Here is a 26,145-nt window from a genome sequence, read left to right as displayed (position 1 = left end):
GAAGTGGTCCATAGTTCTCACTATTAATGCCAAAAAGGTCCATGATTCAAAAAGAACTTCATTAAATGGTCTCTTGAGTCTCTTCAAACTCTTAATCTATGATCCTACAATTTCAGCAAAATGATATTGTCAGTGAAGTTTGTCTTTAGTAATAACTACATGAAAGTGAGTTTTAAATTTCTTTCCTTTGCAGGAAAAAGACATCTGGGAAACATTACCTGGACGAGCACAAATGATACCTTGATTAATCCCAAAGAGTTTTCCAAGATGAGTCACCCTAAATGGAACGGGAAGTGAGAGAATGGTTGTTGATAGAATTGAAGGAAGATATAAAGAAGTTTACTTATTAAAACAAACTGGTCGTGCTTGGGAGGAAAAGATCAGAGATATGGGTTCATTTTAATATTAATAGGCAACAACCATTTCGCAAAAACAATTTGGAGTTATGTAAATAAAATAACAAATATTCCTTTTGTCATTTTGACATATTTTTTGAGATTTCACCATTAGGTACATTTCCTCAAGAGGTCACTGAAAGACATACCAAAAATACATAGAGCAGCACTTTTTATGGAAGCAAAGAAAGGAAAGCAAAGTAGATGCCCATCAAGTAGGCGATGGCTAAACAAATTGCGGTAGGTGTATGTAAAGGAGTATCACTCTGGCGGAAGTAATAATGCACCGGATGAATTCAGAGAAAAGTGACTTCAAGAAGAAAGATTCCAGAGAAGATTTACATGAACTGATCCAATGGAGCAATGTAGTCAAGAAAAAAATATGTACAGTGCTACAATATTGTCAATGGAAAGAAAAAGAATCGCCCAAAACTAGAGTGAATATTGAAAAATTACAAAGAATAAGATCGGCCTCCCAAAAAAAGATACGAAGATATCTCCCTCACTCCTTTACAGAGGTGGAATAAATTGTTAGATTTTTTTTTTCAAAGTAAGGGTTTGATTTTCTGTTTTATTTTCTTTTCCCTTTTTCTTTTCTTTCTTGTAAGAAATGTTGTATGAGATGCCTCTGGGAGGTAATGGCTATGAGATACAGAGGGAAATTTAGGTTATGAAAACAAAAAGATTAAATAAAAATTTATTTTTAAAATATTTGCAAAACAACTTAAATTATCATCTACGTTGAGACATCAGGCTTTTTTGTTTTGTTTTGTTTTTTAACAGAAGCAATGCTGGCACTTATAGGTATTCTGTCTTTTCTCCTTCATTCTAACAGCTGAGCTGAATAGGATAACAATGTCCCTGATGTAGGCAGCTGGGAAGTCTCGAAGAACTGAATGCTCAAGGACACATATGGACGCCATACACGTGAACAGGATATTCTTTTGTTTATCCTGAACACCCTGCACCAACTTCTCATTAAATGCTTCCATTTATGGAAACTTCAGTGGATTGGGCTTGTAGAGGTCTTGTTGTCCATCATCCAGTCTACAGTAAAAAAATGAAGGAAACCTTCCCAAAAGAGATAGTATGGCATCAAGACTACTTTTAAGGGCATTGAGAGATTCTAGAACTTTCCTTCTCTAGGAGACCACTATAATCACATTAACAATTCTCACTGTCAGGAAATTCTTTCAGGATTGCTGATATTCAGGCTGGGAACCAGATGAGTTTTAATCCCTTTCATTCATATAGTGCTTTCTACTCTTCAAAGTTCTTTTAATGTATTATCTGTGGGAGACAGCATGATGTGGTGAGAAATAAAATTAGATTTAGAGTCAGAGAACCAGAATTCAAGCCCAGCTTTGTGACCTTGAGCAAATATGTATGTAGGGAGTAGGGGAAAATCCTAAAATTCTCTCTTTCAATATTCTTAGGGTAAGAGGAAAGTTCTTGTGTCACATAATTCTTTGAGCCTCTATTTTCCTACCCACAAAATGGAGATACATAATGTACCATCTGGCACCAGAGCAGTATTCTTTTTTCCTTCCTTGTTATTTTACAGATATCTAGAGGAACAGCATGGCATAGTGAGAGAGTTAGCTTTGAATCTGGGAAGGCCTGGGTTCAGGTTTTATCTCCTTATGCATAATATTTTTGGAACCATGCCTTTACCCTCTTGGGGTTTTAGGCCAGAGGTGTTAACCATGACGCACAACACTCCAGACAGCAGCCTGCAACAGATTAAAATGTCGGTAGGAAGTATTTAGTAAAACAAGTAAAAAATGCAATAAAACACAGAAAACATTACATTTTAAGACACTCAAAAATTCAAAAAATGTTTCAAAATGAATGTGAAAAATGTTTACATGTAATTGGGGGGAAATGACTTTTTTTTTGTTTTGTTTTGTTTTAAACCCTTTAACTTCGGTGTATTGTCTCATGGGTGGAAGAGTGGTAAGGGTGGGCAATGGGGGTCAAGTGACTTGCCCAGGGTCACACAGCTGGGAAGTGGCTGAGGCCGGGTTTGAACCTAGGACCTCCTGTCTCTAGGCCTGACTCTCACTCCACTGAGCTACCCAGCTACCCCGACTTTTTTTTAATTAAAAAAATAAAAATGGGTTTGGGGGTGGGAAATAAGTTATTATGTGCCCTTCTGGGATGCTTATTTATGGTTTAGTAGCCCCTGCTTCTGTTTGAGATCCACACCTCGGTTCTAGGCTACTGCCAAAGGCTATGTGTTTCAGATAAGGTGCTAACCTCCTTTGGTAGAGGAATGTTCCTCACAGGGGAGTTCAAAACCAGTGATATCATAGGCCTAATCCTTACTCCCATCCCTGAAGCAAACTAAGCCCAAAGCTAGTACCTTTATCTCCAATTCCTCATTGAATATTCTTTCCATGATACCCTAGCAAATAGGGGTTATAGAATACATACCAGAAATGTTCAATGCTTTTGTCTAGGTCTGTAATTTATTTTTTAAGCAAACTAGGGATGATGATAGGGTTCTAAAGTGCATGGAAAAGAAGGAAACAACCAGAATAGCCACAAAAGACTCCTGAAAAGTCAACCTAACGGCTGAAAATTCAGATTTACTCTGACTGCAAAAGAAAGAGATCCTTTCACAGAGAATGATGAGCGAGATGGAACAAGAGGAAGTAGGTTTACCCAGACAGCATCATGAAGAATTTAGGTTAGTAGCCTGTCACGAATCTGTCATCTCCAAATTGATCAAAACCCCTTTTTTGAACTTATTTATGTTTTCTGACTGTATCACCTCTTCAGGGACTACAAATTTATTCCCCTGCTATGTGAAAGATTCTTCCCCTCCCTTTATGTGTATGTGGGGGCTGGGGTAGAGGGAATCCTAAAATTCTCTCTCTCAAACTTCTTAGGGGGAGAGGAAAGTTCTTGAGTCCTTGTACTAGTAGTTAAGTTTTTAGTCATACTCTTCATTTCTTCATTTTTCCCATCCCCAAAGGACCAAATTTCTTTACTCTTATGCCAAGACCTAATCATTTAAATTATCCATGTAGGCCAGACCCTCTCCATCTTAGATCAATGAGTAGTGCTGGAGAATAGAGTGAAAATTCAAGTGATATTCTTTGAATAGCTCCATAGCACACTTAAATTCAAATGCTATAGTTATTTCATCACACCAAGATGTTTGGGGCATAATTTTCACCTCTTGCTACCATAGCTCTCAGAATGCTGCCAGTGGCTTTTTCTTTTTTTTTTTTTTTGTGGAGGCAAAGAACTGGAAATTGAGGGGATATCTATCAATTGAGGAATGACTGAACAAAATATGGTACATGTTAGTGATGGAATACTCTTGTGCTGTAAGAGATGATAAGCAAGATGATTTCAGAAAAAATCTAGAAAGATCTGTAGGAATTGATGCAGAGCGAAATGAGCAGAACTGAGAGAACATTGTACATAATAACAGCAATATTGAATGATGATCATCTGTGAAAATTTGGCTGCTCTCACCAATGCACTGATTTGGGATGATCCTGAAAGACTTATGATGGGGAATGCTCTCCACCTCTAGAGAAAGAACTATTAGAGTTGTCTTTCACATCAGGGTATCTTTAGTTTTATTTGGGGGTTTTGGTTATGCATGAGTTTGTTCTAACAATGACCAACATGGAAGTATGTTTTTCATGACAATAAAAATAATTTTTTAAATGCTGCCAGAAGCACCCATCTGAGTTTGCAAGAGGAAACAAGGCAACTGAAATATTAGTATTATAAATATTGTGGTCATTATTAGCATTAGAATTATTCCAGCCCCACAGCAGCTCTGCTGTATGAATGCAACATATAAGATATCATTATGTTTTCTTGTCCCACTTATGTTTGGCACAAAAAAAAAGAGGACTCCTAGCTTGTGATCCTAAGCAGAGGTTCGATACATTACCAGCCATCGCATAAGACATTCTCCAATCCATCTTGTATAATATTGTCAGAATAATATTCCTTAAGGCTTCCAGCCCATCTCTATCTCTCCACTGTCTACAAAAAAGAGACAAAAAAACTACAAAAAATTGCTCCACCTGCCCTTGGAGACCCTTCGAAGTCTGGCTCCACCTGTCATCTCTCACTGGTCTTGTCACTCCTCCTTCTTCAAACCTTCCCTTGAGCCATGCTTCCTCAACACCACACATGCAGTCCCGTTCTTTGAGTACAATCTCCTCCTCTTCACTACTTAAAAATCCAATGCTTCTCCTTCAAAGACCAGCTCAAGTTCTACCCCTTTCCTGGAGCCTTCCCTAATTCACCTGACCCTCAGTGGCTTCTTTTCTTGGGACCCAACAGCACCTCTTATTAACTCTACCATTTTTATTATTAATTATATTAGCTATCTTTTTTATAAACAAGTCCTATATCCTCAAGAAACCACTTGTGGGCAGGTAGTGTGTAGAAACAGTAAAGGGAATGGGATGGGGAGGTGGTCTGGAATGAATATTAAATAGGAGTAAGGAAATGTGGGTTCTCTTGCTGGTTCAGGCTCTAATTTGTTTCATATCCTTGGGGAAGAGTTCTTTCATTTCTCTGAATCTCAATTTCTTCAACCATAAAGCAAATAGTTTGGACTAGGTGGCTCAGTAAATAAAGTGCCAGGCCTGAAATCAGGAAGACCTGAGTTCAACTATAGCCTCAGACACTTACTAGCTGTGTGATCCTGGGCAAGTCATTTAACCTCACTGTCCCCAGTTTTCTCATCTGTAAAGTGAGCTGGCTAAGGAAATGGTAAACCACTCCAGTATCTCTGCAAAGATAATCCCAAATGGGGTCACAAAGAGTTAGACATGACTGAAAACTCACCAACAACATCATCGACAAGAAAACCCTGTCCCTTCCTCCTCTGGAATTTGATGATTCTTCATCTTGTCTGCTTCTCCAGTTCCCCAGTGACTAGCATAACAAGTGCTTAATAAATGTTTGTTGATTCAGTATTTTCTTTACGATTTAAAGATGGCTTTTTCTATCATCTAAGGCCCTTGAAAACATGTATATATTTAACCCTGGATTTATCTTCGAAAGCAAACACTTCTTACGTTTAGTCTTAGAATTGCCTGGTTTGACAATTTTTTTCACTGAGCATTTAATACCTATAAATATTAAAAGAATGTCACTTTGGCCTTCCAAAGAGATAAAGAGATAGTATCATGTAATAATAATGTATGCAGTACTATATAATTTTTCAACTTTTAATTATGATCATATACTGCCTTTCTCCACTAAATCCTACTCTGAAAACTTATAGCAGTACAAAAGTGATTCTGGCTCCTCCAAGGACGCCGTAGCAGTGATTCCCAAAGTGGGCGCTACCGCCCCCTGGTGGGTGCTGCAGCGATTCAGGAAAGTGGTGATGGCCACAGGTGCATTTATTTTTCCTTTTAATTGCTATTAAAATTTTTTAAAAAGTAATTTACAGGGGGCTAAGTAATATTTTTTTCTGTAAAGGAGGTGGTAGACCAAAAATGTTTGGGAACACAAACTTTTTGAGATGCTCCTAAGCTTGAAAGGCTTTGAGTCTGAGAATAATAATGGCCTATATGTCTCCTAGTGGAGAATAAGCCTTGTTCAGGTGAGGCAGTGCATGGGAAATGCTAGGATTTTAAGTCAAAAGGACTCCAAATAGCCAATACTTAAGTTAGTGTTCTAAATTATAAGTCTGATAATTCCAAAATATAATTCTGTAGTCCTGGATTGATGTTTCAATTCAGAATTCGAAGAGTCACCTGCCAGATTCCCAATTCAACTTTCCATAAGAATTACACTTAAATCCCTCCCATAATTCCTCTCTAGACTCATATTACAAACTCCCTCCAGAGTTCAGACTCTAATCTTCTTCCAAAATCCCACTGCAGTCTTCCTCCAGAATCCCATTGCAATCCCCCTCTAGAATCTCACTACAACTCCAACTCTATCACCACTCCCAGAATCCCATTGCAAACAACCCTCTCCAGAGTTTAATTTTGTTCATCACAAAATCTAAAAATAAAGGAACAAGTCCCTCAGCACAAAGACAGAAGTACACTGCCCTGAACTGATACTAAAGATGCTCAAGAAATTCTGTCTGGGGAAGAAAGTCTATTATTGTTGAACTGAATTGAGCTGGTAGCACTTCAGGCTACAACGTGTGTTTCTGCCTAACACATTTTAGGTATTTTGGAAGAGTTAGCAGGCTTGGAACTGTCTGAAAAGACTTTCCAGCCTCAAGGAGGAAGGCAGAGACTTACATTTAAAAAAAAAACATTTCTGAAAACAAATCAAAGAATTCAAGCCAGGACATACTTCTGGAGTTTGAGGCATTTATTACTGAACTCAATTGGGTGTGAATCAACCTGGAATATAAGGCAATCAGAATTTTTTTCAGAATAAAAATCCAGATTTTGTCCTATATCTCTTGTATACAACTCCTCTCATGCACACAGGCCTTTATCCCCTCACTGCTGGATTCTCAAGAAATTCTTCTGATTAGTCTCCTGGCCTCAAGTCTCTCCCCAATTCATTCCATCCGATATTTCCCCCCCCTAAAGCACAGGTTCCACCATGCCAACTCTGCATTCAGTAAACGTCACTGGCTCTTTATTGCCCCCCAAATAAAATATAAAATCTCTCTTTGGCATCCAAAGCTCTTCACAACCTGGCCCTTTCCCACCTTTCCAATTTTCTTTATACCCTGCTACCCTCCACATTTTCTACCATCCCGCCACACCAGCCTCCTAATCATTCCTTGTTCAGGATACTCCATCTCCTGTCTCTGTTACTTTCCTTTGGCTCTCCTCCAGAACCTCTAACGTTCTCCCTCCTCACCTCTAATTCCTAGCTTTCTTGGCTTCCTTTCAAGACTGCTCAAATTCTACCTTCTCTAGGAGGTCTTTTCTGGTCCCACCAAGTGCTAGTGACTCCCCTCTGAGATTCCCTTCCATTTATCTCACAAATTTTGTATAACTCTGCATGTGTGCTTGTGTGTGTATAACTAGACATAATTTTGTTGTCACTGTTTTGTTGTTGCAATCATGCCTGACTCTTCATGAGATTTTCTTGGCAAAGATATTAGAGTGATTGGCTGTTTCCTTACCCAGCTCATTTTACAGATAAGGAAACTGAGGTAAACAAGGTTAAGGGACTTGCCCAGGATCATACAGCTAGTAAATGTCTGAGGATGAACTTGAATACAGGTCCCCCTATCTCCAGGGTCAGCATTCTGTCCACTGCACCACCGAGCTTCCCCTATAAGAATACACACATATACATACATACATGCACACAAATGTTCAAGAAAACCCCAAACGGGGTCACAAAAGTCAGAGACACAATTCAAACAACTTGTAGAACATACAAAGGTTTTCTCATTTTATACCCACAACCCTGAACAATATTATTAAACTCATTTTTTAGATGAAGAAACTGAGACAAACATGTTAAGTGAATTGCCTAGTCACACAGCCAATAAGTGCCTGAGGAAACATTTGAACTCAGATCTTTCTTGATTCCTGGTCCTATTCCTGGTCCTTTCTTGATTCCTTGGTCTTTTTCACCAAGTGATAGCTTCTTCATTTGCATCAAGATTAAAGCCCTTGCAGATTGGGATTATGTATTCATTCCATGCTTTTTTGTATCTCCAGCACCTCAGGCATAGGAGATGTTAAAATATGCAACTGATTGATGAAAAGTTAACTGTCCAACTTGCCAGTGTTCCTGGGGTTCTGCTTCTTAGCTTTCCATTATCGAATAAGGGGAAAGAAGGCAAAGCTTCTCTAACCTTCAGTAGTTATTCTCATCACAGCTGAGATTTTTCAACCCTCTTCCATCCTGCTTGATTTCTGATTCCATCCACAGACTGATGGAATACGTCACAGGCATCAATAGTCAAGAGACATTATGTACCATGACATCAAGAAAAGGGCAGTGGTCCAAAATCCAGAGCCTCAACAGAAGTCAAAACCAGACTCAGACATTTACTAGCATTGTGACTCTGAACAAGTTCCTTAACCACTGTCTGCCTCAGTTTCCTCAACTGTAAAATGGGGATAATAATAGCACCTCTCTTCCAGGGTTGTTGGGAGAATCAAATGAGATAATCTTGGTCATGTGCTTAACAAAGTGCCTAACATTCAGCAGGTACTTAATAAATGCTTGCATCCTTTTTTCTTTCCAATAAAAGTGATGGCTACAAGAGTCTTAGTCTCTGAATCAGAAGATCTGGGTTCAAGGTCCAGCTTTGTCACTGTAGACCTACTCCATTTCCCTAACCTTCAATTTCCTCAACCTTAAAATGAAGATAAGGGCAACACCTACCTGAAAAGTGTTCTTAGGATATTCAGTGGTGTGTTATCAGTCATTTCAGTTGTGTCTGACTCTTTGGACCCCATTTGCTGTTTTCTTAGCAAATATACTGGAGTGGTCTGCCATTTCCTTCTCCAGCTCATTTTACAGATGAAGAAACTGAGGCAAATGGGGTAAAGTGGCTTGCCCAGGGTCACATAGCTAGTAAGTATCTGAGATCAGATTTAAACTCATGAAGAGGAATCTTTCTGATTTCAAGCCCAGTACCCTCTGTACCACCTAGCTGCCCCAGACAGTAGTAGGATCATAGATTTGGAAGGAAACTTGGAGGTCAAATCCAAATCAGATCATGTATGTAAAACATACTACAAATTCTAGAAGCTCTGTGCAAATGTCAGCTATGATAACGATCACTGAATCTTAGTGCTAGAAGAGTCTTTGAGATTTTCTAGTTGAATCCTTTCATTTTACAGATAAAACACTGAGGCTTATAAGGGGTTAAGTCATTTACCCCCTGACAGAGATTTGAACTCATGTCCATGACTAAAATTAGCATTCTTTCTACTGAACCACTATGATGTTGAGGGTGGTAATGAGAATGATAAACAATTTTCCATTTCTCTCCTCCACCCCCAAGACTATTTTGACAATGTCCTTCATGCTTCTAGTTTTATCAACTCAGAAATCAATCTCGATTTTCTTGAATTATAAAAAACAAAACAAAACCAAAAAAAAAAGCAGAAAATGATTTTCTACTGCCCAGAAAACTGGATTCCCCATATGAGAGGGCTCCCAGATTTCATCTTGGTTGCTCTGGCACCGTAATTCCTATCCCTCAGTGGTTGGGATCCAGGCTCTGGTGAAGACATTGACATTCAAGGCCATCCACCTTCCACCTGCCTGACCTGGAGAGGAGTCCCAGGGCTTTGGCCAAATGCAGCTGCAAAGCATTCAGCCAGACCCAATCAATTATTTAGTGTCAAAAAGAAGGCTTAATCTATGTGATAAAAGACTAGATGTTACCAGAGGCTTGTTCTCTTTTAAAGTGATTTACACAATTTGCCTCCTGTACTTGCTTCCCTTAATGTAACTATTTACTTTTTCAGTAATGGCCTTCTACTTTGGCTATTTTTAGGAGCCTTCTGGAACCTGCAGAATCGTCTGGTTTGGATTTTCACAAGGGGAAGGGAGAAGGTGGCTCCCAGTTCCTGGCCTCTTCAAATGAGTATTGACACTCTCTTTTCAGTTTTCCAAAGGATGGGTGGCCTGCAAGGGTTTCTGGGAAAATAGAAAACGGAATGGGTTTGGCTAGTCCACCTGCTAGGAAGCAAGAACAGAAGAGTCCTGCCCTTATATAGTCAAACCAAAGTTAGAAAAAAACAATGGATCTGGCCAGCTGAGAAAATTGTCTGTACTTTTGTGGTTTGGTGGGAGGCACTACTATTGTCTGGCTGCCCCTGAGAACACAAACTGATGGCACATTCACTCCCAGGAGGTCTTGGGTACACATCAGAAGAAAACTTTCAGGCTTTTTGGTGTATGCACATGAGTGGAGTGTGGCACGAAGTTTTAGACTTGGAATGGACCTTTAATTAAACTAAAATTTTTTTTAGTAAAACCCAGAAAATCCCTTTCAGGTATTCTTCAATTCAGTGACCTTTAGGATCAACTGCTTCAACTCTCAAATGTTGCAGATGAGAAAAATAAAAATTAAACTAAAAATTTTTAAATAAAACCCAGAAAAATCCCTTTCATATATTCTTCAATCCAGTGACCCTGGCTCCCGTGTCCTTCTGACTCCAAGCATGCTTTCCTTTCCTTCTTTCTTTCTGGGTTTTGGAGCAAGGCTTAGGACAAAGGCCCAACGGTATTACTTGGGGCCAGCCTATGGCAAAGTGGTAAAACAGATAAGAATTTGTCTTTGGTCATCTCTATCACTCCTCTAGGAAGAGGAGAAATATCTCCCTAAGGGACCTTTCCCATCTTTTCAGAACATCCTTCTTTTCAAGAGTATTTTCTTTTTTAAAGAAAGAACTTGAAAGAGGCCATTCTTAAAACAAAGGCATTATTGTCCAAAAGTGTCCAGGTAGGTCCCTGAGTAAGGGAGTCATTTTGAAGCATGATAGGTTTTCTGGATTCCGTTAGATCATACCATCATAGGGCATAGAGTTGAAAGGGACCCCACAATTCAAAGTCCAACCCCATTTTCCCTTCCCTTCTCCCCCATCTCTCTCTCTATCTCTCCTCTCTCTTTTCTTTCTTGAAATGAAGAAACTAAGGTTCAGAGAGAAGAAATTTCTCTAAGGTGATAAAGAAATTTGCCAAAGTAAGGAGATAAGCTGAAATTCTAATGCAAGTATTCTGACTTCAGATTCAATGCACTCTGCAGCCTACTTTATAGTTGTAAGTTCAGATCCCGGGCCCTCCTGGGATACTTGAGAAACTCAAGGGTCTGTTAAGAGGTCATCTTCTAGATCAAAGATTCTTAGTCTAGGGTATAAAGATCTCCAAAGGTTACATGAATAGATTTCAGGGACAAAGAGTCTATGAATTTGAATAGGAAAAAATTAGATCTTTATTTCAATATAATTGGTTTCTTTTGTGATCTTTTATATGTTTTTTTTGCATTTAAAAAAAACATTTTTCTGAGGGGTCCATAGGCTTCACTAGAGTGCCAAAGGAGTCCTGAACACAAAAAAATGTTAAAGAACCCTTTTCCAGATCATCTATCTTTCTCAAGACAAGATCATATCTAAGTATTCCCCAAAGTACCTCTGTTCTGTGGACATGAAGGAAACAATAAGGCATTGCAAATGAATCCCTCATCTGATCTAGGAGCTTCAGCCACCTCATGTGGTTTGAAACTTCCAGATTATTCATAAACACAGAGTTAGAGAAGCTCGGCACCAACAGTAAGCAGTGGCAAAACCCCAGTTATGTCTGATTAATGCAGGACTCCAAGAGCCAACTGCTTAGTTTCCAAGATAAAAATCCTTTCCCACAAGCCATTTTGGCAACACTCTCCTTCCTGTCCCAACCATGTCCATCCCACCCAGAAGGAAAAGGCAAACTCCTCCTAAGCTGTTGTATTGCTGTAAAGGGGGGAAACCCAATAAACCAGACAGGGAAATAAGTAAGACAGGGAAGCAGAGAACCTAAACAGAATGAGTGCTAGGACCTAATGCTTGGAGACTCCTTCCCAGAAAGAAATCTTCCCTGCTCAGGCCACTAGTGAACCTTCCCCTTTCCTTTCCCCTGGCCCTAATCAAGTCAAATTCTAAAAAATTATTAAATTCCTACTATTTGTCAAGTCTTCCGCTAACCTCTAGAGATTCAACGAAAAGTAAAACAAAGCAAAGAAGCAAAAAAAAAAAAAACCCACAGTCCCTGCTCTTAAGGAGCTCATAGTCTAACAGGGAGACAGTATACAAACAACTATGTAACAAGAGGAAAATAGAGGATAAATTAGAGATCATCTCAGAGGGAAGGTATAAGCATTAAAGGGAATAGACCTATTATAACAGATCTGGTCATGTCACTCCTCTGCTCATGAACAGTCTACTCAGTAAGGTTCAGACTTCTTTGCCTAGCATTCAAAGTTGCTTTTTTTTAACTCTTGCCTTTTATCTTAGAATCCATTGGTTCCAAGGCAGAAAAGCAATAAGAGCTAGGCAACTGAGGTTAATTTATTTGCCTAGGATTGATCACACAGCTAGGAAGTGTGTGAGACCAAATTCGAACCCAAGATCTCTGGTCTCCAGGACTGGCTTTCAATCCACTGAGCCACCTAACTGCCCTATATTCAAGGCCTTATGCCATGGGCCACCACATGACCTTTGCATCTTTATTTCATATTGGTTTTTTCCAGACATTCTATACTCTAGCCAAATTGGACTACTTGCTCCTCTAAAGATGATCTGAATTTGTTAACCTCCATTCCTTTGCTTTCATTGTCCCCTAAGCCTGGAAATATTGGACCTCTCCTTCTTATAATGAATTCCAACACATCTTTAAAAGCTCAATGGATCTGCCATGTTCTCTAGGAAGCCTTAACTAACCCCCTAGGGGGAGGCCAATAATGAACTTTCCCCCAGGATCTCACATTTCATATTTATTTGCACTTCACTAACTCACTTAGATTTTTTAAAATTATGATCACATTTATATTTATGTATATTCTATCATCCTAACAAAGAGGGCAAGGACTATGCTTTATTGAAATATAATGCCTTCCCTTCCTCTTTAACTCATTCTTTGCACACAGCAAATGCTGAAAAAGTATTAAAAACCAAACTGAATTGCATCCCAGGGTAAGAATTGATATTGGGGGATCACCTAGTCCATTACTCTCCTCCCTTCTGCAAGAATAGTCATAACATTATAGATTTAGGGTGGCAAAGGACCTTAGACATCAAATGATGTCTAAATTCTGTATCTCACAGATGAGGAAACTGAGGTCTAGACCAAGTTAAATGTCTTCCCTAAATGCCTAACTCACTCGATTTTCCATCTCTATACCTTGGCTCACCTGATTACCCTCCCCTTTGATGCTCTCTGCCCTCTTATCCAACCTTCAAAGTTGGTTCATCATGTGCGAGGCCTTGGGCGAATTGCTTAACAACTCTAGGCTTAGTTCCTCCCCTACAAAATTAAGGGAATTGCTCTAGATGGCTTCCAGAGCATCTTTCAGCTCTAAACATATGATCCTAGGACCCTTATCTCAAACCCTATCTCAGCTATCCAATTTTCCTTCATCGCCCATCTAGTCCTTTCCCCATCTCTCCTTCCTTACATACAGTAAGGATTTCTTGACTGAGCAATTCTCCAGGCTCTCCAACACTTCAAAAGGAACTAGCAAAGTCTTCACCAAAGTGAATTCCAATAGGAGTAGGTAGGCAGGGTCCTCTGAGCCTTATTCCACCCTTATCTTGTTTATGCCTTCTCTGGCCTCACTCCCATCTCCCAGTATCTGCCTCCCAAGGAAACGCTAAGCTAACTCACACTTTAATCTAAGTCATTCAGATTTTCTATTGCCTCTGTCCAAAGGAGCCCCTTGGCACCGACTCTTGACCCCGACAGGATGCCCTAGAAGCTGAAGTTTAGTGCCTCTCATAAAGCCCACCCATTTATGCAGAAACGATGCACTAGCCTTAGAATTCCTCTTGGCCTACCTCAGGACTTCCCGCGTTCACGCCAAGTGACTTGTTTGACTTCATTATATACAAAGTATTTCCATAGATCAGAGGCAGTGAGACCTGGGCCACTAACATAAAATAAATTACCACCCCATGATAAATGGTTCTATTAGCAATCCAGATTGTTAAACTCCGATATAACAGAACGGAGGGAGCTGGGCCCCATCTATTCTCCCTCCGGCGCATACTGAGTTGTAAATAGGTTATTTTGTGTGTAAATAACACATTAAAACGCAGCATTAGCTGTGTCTTTTGATAGAGAGGAAATTGTTACAAATAAATAATTCCGGACAGGAATGTAAAATAAGCCAGATTTAATAGTGCATGCCTGGTGTAGCCGTGTTAAACATGACTAAAATGATAAACCCCAGAATATACTAATAGTAAACTATGTTCTGACATCAAAGTAATGAGGCTGTATTTTTACCAAGCTTTAGAAATGCTAAAATTAGTTTTGACAGAGCCAGACGTCAGAAAAATGTTTCCAACATAAACACCATCAATTTGAGAAGTTGGTGTTTGGGTTGGGAGGGGTGTCAATGTAGGGGAGCATACTGTGTCCTACTCCCCATGGGCAGTTACCATGGCATGGGGGCAGTAGAAAAAGCAATGGCTAGGAGTGAGGTGGCCTAGGTTGTGCTTGGTTGTTAATAACAAGCTATTTGGCTTTGGACAAAGTGATTTCACTTGTCCTAGCCTCAGTTTCCTTATCTGTATAAATAAGGTCTTAATCTACATGATATTTATGGTTAATGGTGGTTCAAGGAGTCATTGTTTTCCTTAGACTTTTAAAGCCATTGGAATCTTTGTGTTTGAGAGAGATAACCTTAAATCTTGCAACTCTTTCCATATTCTCAATCTATCACAAAGTACTTATTTAGATAACTTCTGAGGAGGGTGGTCAAAATAGTGAGAGGACTGGAAAGCAGGCCATCTGAGAATCAGTTTATCCTAGAAAAGAGAAAATTTAGGGGAAGACATAGTAATAATAATAATAATAATAATAATAATAGCAAGCATTCATAAAGCATTTTGAAATTTGCAAAGCACTTTACAAATATCTCAAACAATCTTGGAAGGTTAGAGCTATTATCCCAGGCTAGAGGGGTAAGGAATTCCATATGCAACGTAAAACTAGGGCTGGATTTTGAAAGATGCCCAAGTATCATTTTTTGGATTTGAAAGGAGAGGCATTCCAGGATTTGGGATTTGGGAGAGAAGGCATGAAGAACCCTGAAGAGATCGGCCTGGTCAGAGTAGATGGTAGAAGTCCTGATGAGTAGAAGGACATAAGGTTGGATCAGCCAGTTTGGGCCAGACCATGAAGTAACTCTGAAGACCAGGAAAGGAGTTTGGAGTTGATAAACTGGCCAGTATCCTTTTGAAAACCTCAAATTACCCACTGAGCTTCTAATCACCCCAGACACAAGAGCCTATATAGAATTTCCAACCACAGTGCCCCTTGGAGGCCCGATCCATGAGGCAAGTACTTGGAAAATTTTCTGTAGAAAAAGCAGACCTTTTTGAAGGACCAACCCCAGGCTTATCAACACATATATAGAACAGGAATTGGTCATTTGCCAAAGCAGGATTTTAAAATCTTAGAGGGGAAGATAACTACAAGAATAAGTCAAATGAGAATAATTTCTCCACCTAATAAAGCCTGAACAAAAGTGTATTTACAAAAAAGAAATGTATGGCTCTAGCATAAAACAGTAAAGAAAGTCTTGAAACCTAGGACTATCTGGGGAAAAGCAAATTAACAAAGCAAGTTTTAGACACCCTGGTGGGACATCTTATGGAACAAAGAACTTGTACATACTTTGGCATCAACTGCGACCTATTGTCATTATCGCACCAGGCGATTTCCACCCTGACAAATAAATGATGAGTGTAGTGTACTTGGACCAAGAAGCAGAGGCCATTATGAGAACAGTATCAGGTTCATTTGAGTTCTAAGTACAAATAACAGACACACTTCTTGACTCAAACCAAAGCAACTTCTCATGCAACTAACGTTGCTGAATAGCAGGCCCACAAGCATGAAAATAACTTCAATTTGTACCTTACCACCAACTGCCCAGTGTAAACAACTCTGTTCCAGTGGATGAGTAACAATTTTCAAGCTCACAGGCTCAGCTTCCACCTGATCAGCATCTTGTAGGCCTGGGCACCCAGGAGGATATTTCTCCCTCTCAGCTCTCCTCATTAGGAAGGTCTATCTGAGATCTGGAGGTGTGCTTTCCAAAATTTCATTGAGGTTGGGATTTAACTCCCATCTCTATGTCGAGATGCTTAATCACAGGGCAAAGGGAATGCAGTCTTCATTTTGCCAAGACTCCACCCCCAAATTCACAGCCTCAGCATTTTCAATCATCCCCAACCCTGGGAGTTTGGAACTGGTAAGTCTCCCTTTCCCAGCTGAGGGACATGGAATTCAATTTTTTAAAAAAAAGGAGAGAGAGTTTCCAAAATCTCTTTGGCAAGAGTAGACCCTTTTTTTGGGGGGGAAGCACGACAGCATTTGGATGGTTTCTATATGAACGAATGAGAAACATCTGAATTAAATTGCCTTTAAAATTACAGAGTTTTTAAAATTAAAGGGGGAAAGATCCTTGGGCCAAAATGTGTTTTTAAGGATTTATGGAATCCAGAGTGTTGGACCAGCAGCTAAGGAGGTCTGGGGAAGTACTTACGATGGATGGCTTTGCCCAGCTTTCCTCTCATAAGCTGCTTTTAGAAGACACTTAAATCTAACTTTAGGATGTGTGTGTGTGTGTGTGTGTGTGTGTGTTTCAAGCTCTACACACAATAGTCCTTTTTCTTTTGGCATTTCTTTGCTTTGCTAGGGAAAATGAGCTCTCGTGTGTATATCTGGCACTTTCCAGTGTACTGGGAACCGTAATAATCAAGTAGGGAAACCCAAGGCCTGGAAGAATTAGGTTCTACCCTTGGTGTAGCCACAACCTCAGTGGCTATGAAATCTTGGGTAAGTCACTTCACCTCAGGTCTTGGACCTCAGTTTCCTAATTGGCATGTGACACTGGGGGGAAATCCAATGAGATAATAAATATGAAGCCATTTTCAAAAATGAAAAAAATTCAAGGAAGTGTTGCAATATTTTAAGAGCCACTCTATTTGAAAGAACATATATGACTATATTTTAAGAAAACTCAATTGCTTAGACTTTGTGTCGCAAAGCTAAAACTGATACGTAGGAAAATAATGCCTGGCTAAGGATCGTGAGTTCATTATGGCAGAATCAATGGCTATAATGAGATCCACTGTAGAGAAGTCATCTGGTCTTCCTTTTTACATTAATTAGGTTAATTTCATTTTAAAAATAACCCTTACCTTCTGTATTAGAATCAATACTGTGTATTGGTTTTAAGGCAGAGTGTTAAGGACTAGGCATTGGGGGTTAAATGACTTGCCCAGAGTCACACAGCTAGGAAGTGTCTGAGGTCAGATTTGAAGACAAGACCTCCCATCTCCAGGCCTGACTCTCTCAATCCACTGAGCTACCCAGCTGCCCCCTGGATCAATTTCATTTTTACTGGGCATCCCAACCCAGCCCACCCAAATGAATAACTTCCATGGTTGCCTTTGCAATAAACCCACCCCTCATCCAAAGGATCACACTAAACTATTAATTCCTCTCTGGTCATATCAACCCCTTCCAGGGAGTATCTTCAGGTTAGTAGAGAAATCTAGAAAGGGAGAAAGTCTTCTGATGCCAAAAAAAAAAAAGGAATGGTGGAAGGGTGGGTTCAGTGACAGACTGGTAGGGGGAAGTATTTGGGACAGGGGGCCTTTAATCCATGTCATCATGGAGAGAGCCACCTACATACAAGGTCTACCCTGGATCTGGACTGTACCTCTGGGTATTTTAAAGGAGTTTATTAACACATCTCTCCTGCCTGAGTTGCAGGATTTGCTCTTTATATCTCATTACATAATACTTTCATCACACCTCTCCTGACATCTTCAAACACTCCCTTCCCGACTTCTAGACTTAGTTGGTAATAAGACAAGAAATGTTAGGCTTGTAAATCATTCATTCTAAAGCAGTCAGCCTGATGCAAATGCAAGAGACAACGTGGCACGCTTTGAAGGAATCAACGATGTTATGAAGCAGAAAGCAGAAGGTTTGCAAATCATAGAAAAATTGGACCAAAGGGACACTAAAAGGTTAACAGTGAAATCATGGAAATTGACTGGTCTGAGTCTTTGCCCCCAGGCAAGCATCACCCACACTTTGCAGATAGGTGGGTAATTACTATATCTTGTTCTGAAATGTCTGAATCCTGTGCTCTAACCAAACTAATCTACTCATTATTTCCCAAACAAACCTGACATCTCTTCACCTCGATGTCTTTGCTCTAAAGGTCTCATCGATGTTATTGTTTAGTCACTTTCAACTCTTCATGATGTATTTTGGGGTGTTCTTGGCAAAAATAATGGAGTGGTCTGCCATTTCCTTCTCCAACTCAGTTTATAGATGAGGAAACTGAGGCAAACAGGGTTAAGTGACTTGCCCAGGGTCACATAACTAGTAAGTGTCTGAGGCTTTGAACTCAGGTCTTCCTGACTCCAGGCCCAGCTCTCTATCCACAGCACCACATTGCTGCTCGAAGAAGTCCCATCTATCTCTAGTATACTCCTTGCCCTGTCACTGGGCATATTAAAATCTTTTTTTTCTTTCATAATCCAGCTCAAGAACTACCTCTTGGGAAACACAGACTCAAGGAGTGGGAAGGAACTTCAAAAGCCCTCCTAACCCAATGCATCCCTGAACTAGAATCTTACTTAAAACATTCCCAACAAGTAATCATCCACTCTCTCTTTGAAGAACACCAAGAAGAGAGAACCCCCAACATCCAAAGGCAGCCCAGCCCATTCCATTCTGGGTCAACCTTCATTGTTAGGAAAATTGTCCTAACATAAAATCCAAAATCTGCTCTTTAATTTCTACTTTTTGCCTCCAGTTCTTGCCCACCAGACCAAGCAGAATAAATCTAATCCCTCTTCCCCCTAAAAAACCTAGTTCTTAAATAAAGACATCATATCCCCCAAAATCTTCTCTAAGTTAAACAGTCACATTTCCTTCAATTAATCCTCAGATGCCACATTCTCAAGTGCTCTCACCTTCCTGGTTATCTCTTCTGGACTAACTCCAGCTTGTTTATATTCTTGCTGAAGTAGAATTATGACTTCCTTTGTTCTGGACACTGTGCCTCTCTCAGAGCAGGCTAGTATTACATGATCTTGCTTGACTGCTAGAGTGACATTGCTGGCTCTAATCAGAGCTTGTGAAGTCCCTAGACCTTTTTCCTACTCGTTACTATCTATTACTGGGAGTTCCCCATATGAGTGTGAAATTACAGGATCTAGCTCCTGTTCATGTAAAGCCATTCTTTTGGATGTAAGTTCCATAGAATTTTGTATTTTTCCCAGCTCAATTTCATTTCACTCAATTGAATACAGTATTCTTTTCCTTCTTTTTTCAAAAAAAAATCTTTACCTTCAGCCCTAGAATCAATATTAGAGGAGTAGGATTTAGTAGTTTTATTAGGATTTACATCTATCATTTTTTAAAAACTTGAGTCAATTCAATTATGTAGAAATAAGCAAGCAAAAACAAACAAACAAAAAAACCCCAGAAGAACAAAACATTTGGAAAGATTTCAAATTGGTAAATCAATTGAAACTTGGGATGAATCAGTGGCAGGAACATTATGCTATGGTGGCCAAGTAATCCTTGACTTCAGTGGGGATGTGTCTTTGGAAATTGGCCTTGTTGTGGATGCAAATATCGATTCTAAGGCAGAAGAGTAGCAATGGCTAGACAACTGGGCTTGCCCAAGATCGCACACCTAGAAAGAATCCAAATCTAGATTTGAACCCAGATCTTCTTGACTCGAGGCCTGTGCTCCATCCACTGAGCCAGATAGCTGCCCCTTAATGTAGTATTCTGTGAACTTTTTGGAACCTCTGTCATTCAACATGTTAGTTATCCTTATCATTTTCATATCCTCTCTAAACCTGAGAAGCTCACCTTCTACACCCTCATCTAAGTCCCTGAGAAAAATGTTGTCATGAAGTTTTTCTGGATCAACCCTAGAAACCCACAAAAGAGGTTTCCCTCTTACAGCCTCTGTAAAAGCATTTTGTCCAAATAAAATGACCCTTGGAACAATAGACTGCCTCCTTGAAGCTACATGTACACACACACACGTTTGTCAATCTAGCCACACTGATGTGTGTGATGGGGTAGCTGCGTACACACTGGCATAGCCGTGTGTGTGTGTGTGTGTGTGTGTGTGTGTGTGTGTGTGTGAATGTATATGCATTCCACCTAAACTATAACTTCCTCAGGGCCAGGACCATAGAGTACCTGGCACACAAGTACTCAATATATCTTCTATACAAGTACTCCATTGTATAACCATGGCCAGAGCTACTGTCGACCAGGCTACAGGGAACACCAAATAGATTTTCAGAAAGCCTTGCTACTCTGGTCAATGATTTGATTCTTATAAATTTCCTTTGTATATTTTCTGTTTCCATTCTTAGGTTTTATTTTTAAAACCCACTAAATCTTTAGAAGCCTCATAAAATCAGTATTAATCCTATTGTCTAGTTAGAGAAACAGAGTTGGTTGGTCATGAACTAATTCATCAAATGATGGAGGAGGAGGGTCAGCTAGGGGGCTTGGTGGTTTGAGAGCCAGGACAAGAGATGGAAGGTCCTGGGTTCAAATGTGGCCTCAGACACTTCCTAGCTGTGTGGCCCTGGGCAAGTCACCTAACCTCCATTGCCTAGCCCTTACCACTCTTCTGCCTTGGAATCAATACCCAGTGTTGAATTTAAGATAGAAGGAAATTTTTCAATTTTAATTTTAATTTTTATATATTTAATTTTTAATACTGTATTTAAATAAATAATAAAGATTTTAAATAAAAATAAACACAAATTTTTATTTTATATTACATTAACATATAACATAGTTATATTAATATTATTATATCCTAGTCATATATTAATATTTTATATATAATAAAATTTTAAGTTTTTTAAATGTGGAAGGGGAAACAATAAACCTGTTATGTACAGTTATATATATAACTGTATTATACATAAATATATAAAAATTAAAATTAAAAATATATTATATGCATATAATATATAACAGTATTATGTACAGTTCCATTCTCTTAATTCATAACATTTCTTGTATGATTCAGAATGTATTCCAACATTCAGAATGTACTTCCAACAGGCTTGACCTAGGAGTTTATAGTTGAAAACAATTTTTTCTCTTTCTTAAATTTATAAATATACTTTATTAGAACCTGGTTAGGAAAAAATGAGTCTATCTGCTAAATAAGATGAAGGCCAACTCTCTCTAAACACTTTTCATCACAATTCCTTCTGCCACATGACAGGACCTGTAGCTAACCATTGGGCAACAAATAGCCTCAATATCTAAGGAGAGGGTCTAGATAAGAAGGGGCTCTCTTAGCAGAAGAGAAGAGAAGAGAGTGCTCTGCTTTTTATCAGATCACTTCATCCTAAATAAGAAGTCTATAGTTAAAGAGGTAGTTGAACATCTATTTCAGTTTCAACAATAATGACATCCTAAACATGCATACACTCCTGACTCAGATACGGCTGAGACAATAATACAGTATCTGGTACCAAAGATACTTTCTCCCCACCAAAAAAACAAAAACAAAAACAAAAAAACAGCCTTTTCCTTGGTTAACCTGAATCAAGCCTCAAGATCTCTTGTATAATTTGACTTGACACTTAAAAGGGGACTCAACCTTGGCAGGCATACTCCAATCTAGAGTTTGAAATAAGCAAGGGACACCAAGAGATGATGTTCTAACCTAATGAGGAAAAATATCAGCTCCTCGTTGCCTTTAACTTGGTTTCTTTGGAACTCCAGCACTATAGAAGGTTTACATATAGGGGTGTGTGTGTGTGTGTGTGTGTGTGTATATATATATATATATATATATTTTAAACCCTTAACTTCTGTGTATTGGCTGCTAGGTGGAAGAGTGGTAAGGGTGGGTATAGAAGGTTTATATTATCTACAGCCTTCACCTTATCTAATGTAAATAAGCCTGATCCAAGTCATAAATGGGGGCAAGAATAGGTAAGACATGAAGACATGAGTTTTGAGAGTCTCCACACTATGCTGCATGAAAGGCATTTCGGATGCAAGGGATACAATGATTTTGAAAGAACCTTTTGAGACATGAGGAGTCTTTTCTCATGGATTTAGAAATTTTAATCTATCCCCCCTATTCTTGGGTATCACTTACCCTCTTTTGGGCATGAAATATTTATCCCAGCCTTATTTCTCCCTTTTATTTTGGAAGAAGGTAGCAGAACTAGATCTGTAACTTCACACTCATGTAGGGAACTCCCTAAGGAAATTTCCTTTATTAGTGCAGAATGGGCAGCTTGGTGGCCTAGTGGATATAGAGTGCTGGGCATCAAATCGGGCTTCAGATGCTTACTAGATGAAAGTGACTCTGTGCAAATCACTTAACCCCATTTGCCTCAATATGCTCATCTGTAAAATGAGTTGGAGAAGGAAATGGCCAACCACTCCAGTATCTTTGCCAAGAAAACCCCAAATGGAGTCACCAAGAGTCAGACACGACTGAAAAATGACAGAGCAACAAAAATCCATGGACTCCAGAATGACATCTACTTTATGTCCTACAGTCAGAGAGCTGCTGGGGAATCAAGAAATTAAATGACTGGCTCAGGGTCACAGAAGATATTGGGTGTCAGTAGCAGAGCCTGAACCCAGGTCCTCCTGCCTCTGAGACTTCTTTTCTCCTGATCATTCTAAAATATATACCCCAACAACAATGCTATTTTGACTCAAAGCCTCTGTGGGCTTTTCCTTCACAGAAGCTTCATCCATCGCCAACTTCAACTTACCATTCCCCAAGCCAAGTGTCAGGAAGTGGGAGTGAATGGGGAAAGGAGTACCTGCCTAGAACTGCTTCGCTTTAAAGTTTGCAACCTAAGCCATGTGGCCACTATTTGTCTGGTCACTTTAAAGCAGTTTTATTCATGCATCTCTCCTGTCTCGGCGTGACTAAATGAATGGGAGAGTGGAAGCAATCTAGGTCTTTCCATTCCTGACAGAACAGAAATAGTTTTGTGGCTTCCAGATGGACTACCCAGAAATAAGGGGAGGTCTCCGGACTGCCGCCAAACTTTCCCAAAGGGATATTGGCACCGACAAGTGGAAACCATAGAGTATTTCTCTTTTAGACAGTAAAGTAAGAGGCTGCGGTTCTTAGAGCCCTTCTGTTATAATTAGCTTGGCCTGAAATTCACCTAAGGATACCCAATCCCATACCTGACCCTTTAATTACAGCCTGGAGAACCAGGAGACAATTGCTTTCCAAAACAGTCGAGGGGTGGCCAGCAAGCAACAGAAAAGTAGATCTCCCTAAAAACATCTCATCCCCAAAAAGGAGGAGTATCATGCCCGGGCCCCCACCACCTTCTGATATCCCAGAGCCCCACTGGGAGTTGTCCCATTGGGACAGCCCAATTCTCTCAGATAGCAGATGGCCTCCCAGGAGTGGGAAAAATACTCAGACTGTCAGTCAGGGTGCTTGGGAATCCCCCAGAGCAGAGCCCTCCTTCTCTCTTTCCCTCCATAAAATCAGCATGCTGGCCTGATGACATCTGCCACCATTCTAATTAAATTCTAACAGGCTAATGAAAAACACCCCTGCTGCTCTCAAAGTGTGCAAAGGATAAAGTACCTCCTTGGGCAGTTGCTGCCGCTGCTGCTGCCGCCGCCGCTGCCACAGTTAAGGGAGAGGCCTTCTTTCCTGTGTCAGTAAAACCATTCCCCTCCAGAATTGTACTTTTGGCTTCTTTCTTCTCGGCAGCAGTGGTTGAGGTGGAAGTTTCCATCTTAGACATTCATATTCCTCCTCGTCAGGACTGCAGGAAAAAAAGGTAACGATTAGCAACGTTGCCACCCAAACTCCCTCCATGAAACCCTGACCCAGATTTACAGCCTCACTGTCTTCTAAGGTAACCAATTTCATTATTCCATTGTTATTGGGATGATGGCATTTGTTGTTTGATCATTTTTTCGGTTGCATCTGACTCTCCATGATCCAATTTGGTGGTTTCTTGGCAAAGATCCTGGAGTGGTTAGCAATTTCCTTCTCCGGTTATTTTACAGATGAGGAAACTGAGGCAAATTGGGTTAAGTGACTTGCCCAGGGTCACACATTCAGTAAGTGCATGAGACTGAGTTTGAACTCACAAAGATGAGTCTTCCTCATTTCCAAGCCCAGTGCTCCATTCTGCTATCCACTGCATCGCCTGGCAGCCTCATAATGTTGTTAATTAATCACAATTATAATTATTTCTCAGATCCATGTGATCCTGAAGAGCAACCCCAGAGACCCTGTCTGGACAAAACCATCATTTTTAGCTGAAGTTATAGGTCCCATCCGCCAAGTTCCTGAGTCTATGACAGATACCATGCAGAACCACCTTCTGAATAAGGGATAAAGAATAATATATTCAAAGAACCAGAAAGTGGATCTTAGGGCTAAAAAAGACCGATGCCCCCATTTCGCAGATAAAGAAGCAGCTTAGGCCTAGATAGATGATGGAGTCAGCATGACATAAAAGAAAGTATGTTGAATTTAGATGACAGCAAATCATTGATTTAGATGTGGAAGGGAACTTGGGTATCCAGATCAAATGTTCTCAAAATTTTGGGTCTCGAGACCTCTTTATACTTCTAAAAAAGAACACCCCCCATCCCTGCCAAGGAGCTTTAATTTATGTGGGTTAGTATCCCCATATTAAAAATTAAAGCATTTTTCAAAAAGAGTTAGGGCAGGGAAGGGGGCCCCCAGACTATGTTTTGAGAACCACTGATCTAGACCCATCTCCTTGATTTTAAAGTGAGAGAACTGAGACTCAGAGAAGTCTAGATTTTTCTTTATATCCTAAATGCCTAGCAATGTGCAACACAAATGGGGGGGGGGGGCTTAATAAATGTTTGTTGATCAATGGATTGATCTACCACCCAGGCACACCACTGGTAAGTGGCAGATCTGGGATCTGAAACCGGACACCTAGGGATAGCCAATATTTTTCCCACTAAACTCCAAGGTTCCTTTTGCAATTGGCCAATTACTAGCTATGTGATCTTGAACAAGACACTTCACCTCTTAGTCTCAGTTTCCCTATCTGTGAAATAGAAGAACTGGCCTATTTGAACCCTAAAATTCCTTCAACTCTAAAGCCTATGTAAACCAGTAAGTGCCTTTCCCAAGGTCACAAAATTGATTGACAGCAGGATCAGGTCTAGAACCCAGATCCCCTACTTCCCAGCCCAAGATTCCTTCTATTACAAGTCTCTTCAGTTATTTGAAGAATATATTTGTAGTTATTCTCAGTTACTGAGATAAAGATGACTATGTATATTGAATTATTATTATTGTTGTCATATTATGTCAAGATGATAGTTACTATCCAAAAGTCTCATCATTGTATTACAGGTATAGACAGGACTTCAAGAAGTCACTTAGCCCATTTATCTGCCCTAAAATAGTCAAAACAGTTGAACTTAAAAAAAATATTCTTCAAGGACCTCCAAAGAAAAAAAACGAGGAGATATCACAGCCTCCCACAGGCACTCGTTCCAATGTTAAAAAGTCCTAATGGTCAGGAAATTCTTTCCTATATCTAACCAAAATGTAAGCCAGTTTCCTCTTTTTTCCTCCTTTGGGAGAGAAAGAAAACAGCTGGTCTCTTTCAGTCAGGAAGTCTTCCCTCAACCATCTCCTCTCTCTGCAAAACAATCCCTTGACCCCAATTACCAAGCAAGGAAAAGTCAATGGGACAGACTGATTCTATTTCCAAGGGAGGAATTTTATAGATCCAAGACATAGAATAACAGAAGTTTAGAGCTGGAATATCAAATTCCTAATTTAATATATAAGGAAATTGAGCCCAAGTGGGATGAAATGAATTTAAGGTCCCCCAGCCAGATAGATATAGGCCCAAAACTTAAATAGAAATCTAGGGTTGTGACTCACCAGTCCCATTGTTGTGAATTGCATACATGAGGAAAACTCAGTGTCTGAGTGTGTGTGTGTGTGTGTGTGTGTGTGTGTGTGTGTGTGTGTGTGTGTGTGAGAGAGAGAGAGAGAGAGAAAGAGAGAGAGAGAGAGAGA

The 26,145-nt window shown here is 39.8% G+C and overlaps 1 protein-coding gene across 1 annotated transcript in view; it reads right to left on the bottom strand.

Moving 5' to 3' along the window:
- GLI2 (GLI family zinc finger 2) overlaps positions 1-26,145 on the bottom strand; it is a 414,185-nt gene that overhangs the window by 283,345 nt on the left and 104,695 nt on the right. Inside the window, exon 2 of the mRNA XM_044669930.1 lies at positions 23,701-23,884. Coding sequence (XP_044525865.1) covers positions 23,701-23,863 — 163 coding nt within the window. The 5' untranslated portion in view covers positions 23,864-23,884. The remainder of the gene's footprint in view (positions 1-23,700; positions 23,885-26,145) is intronic.

Source organism: Gracilinanus agilis, chromosome 3, assembly GCF_016433145.1.
Source record: "Gracilinanus agilis isolate LMUSP501 chromosome 3, AgileGrace, whole genome shotgun sequence".
Lineage (NCBI taxonomy): Eukaryota > Metazoa > Chordata > Mammalia > Didelphimorphia > Didelphidae > Gracilinanus > Gracilinanus agilis.
This window is presented reverse-complemented; position numbering and strand designations above follow the sequence as displayed.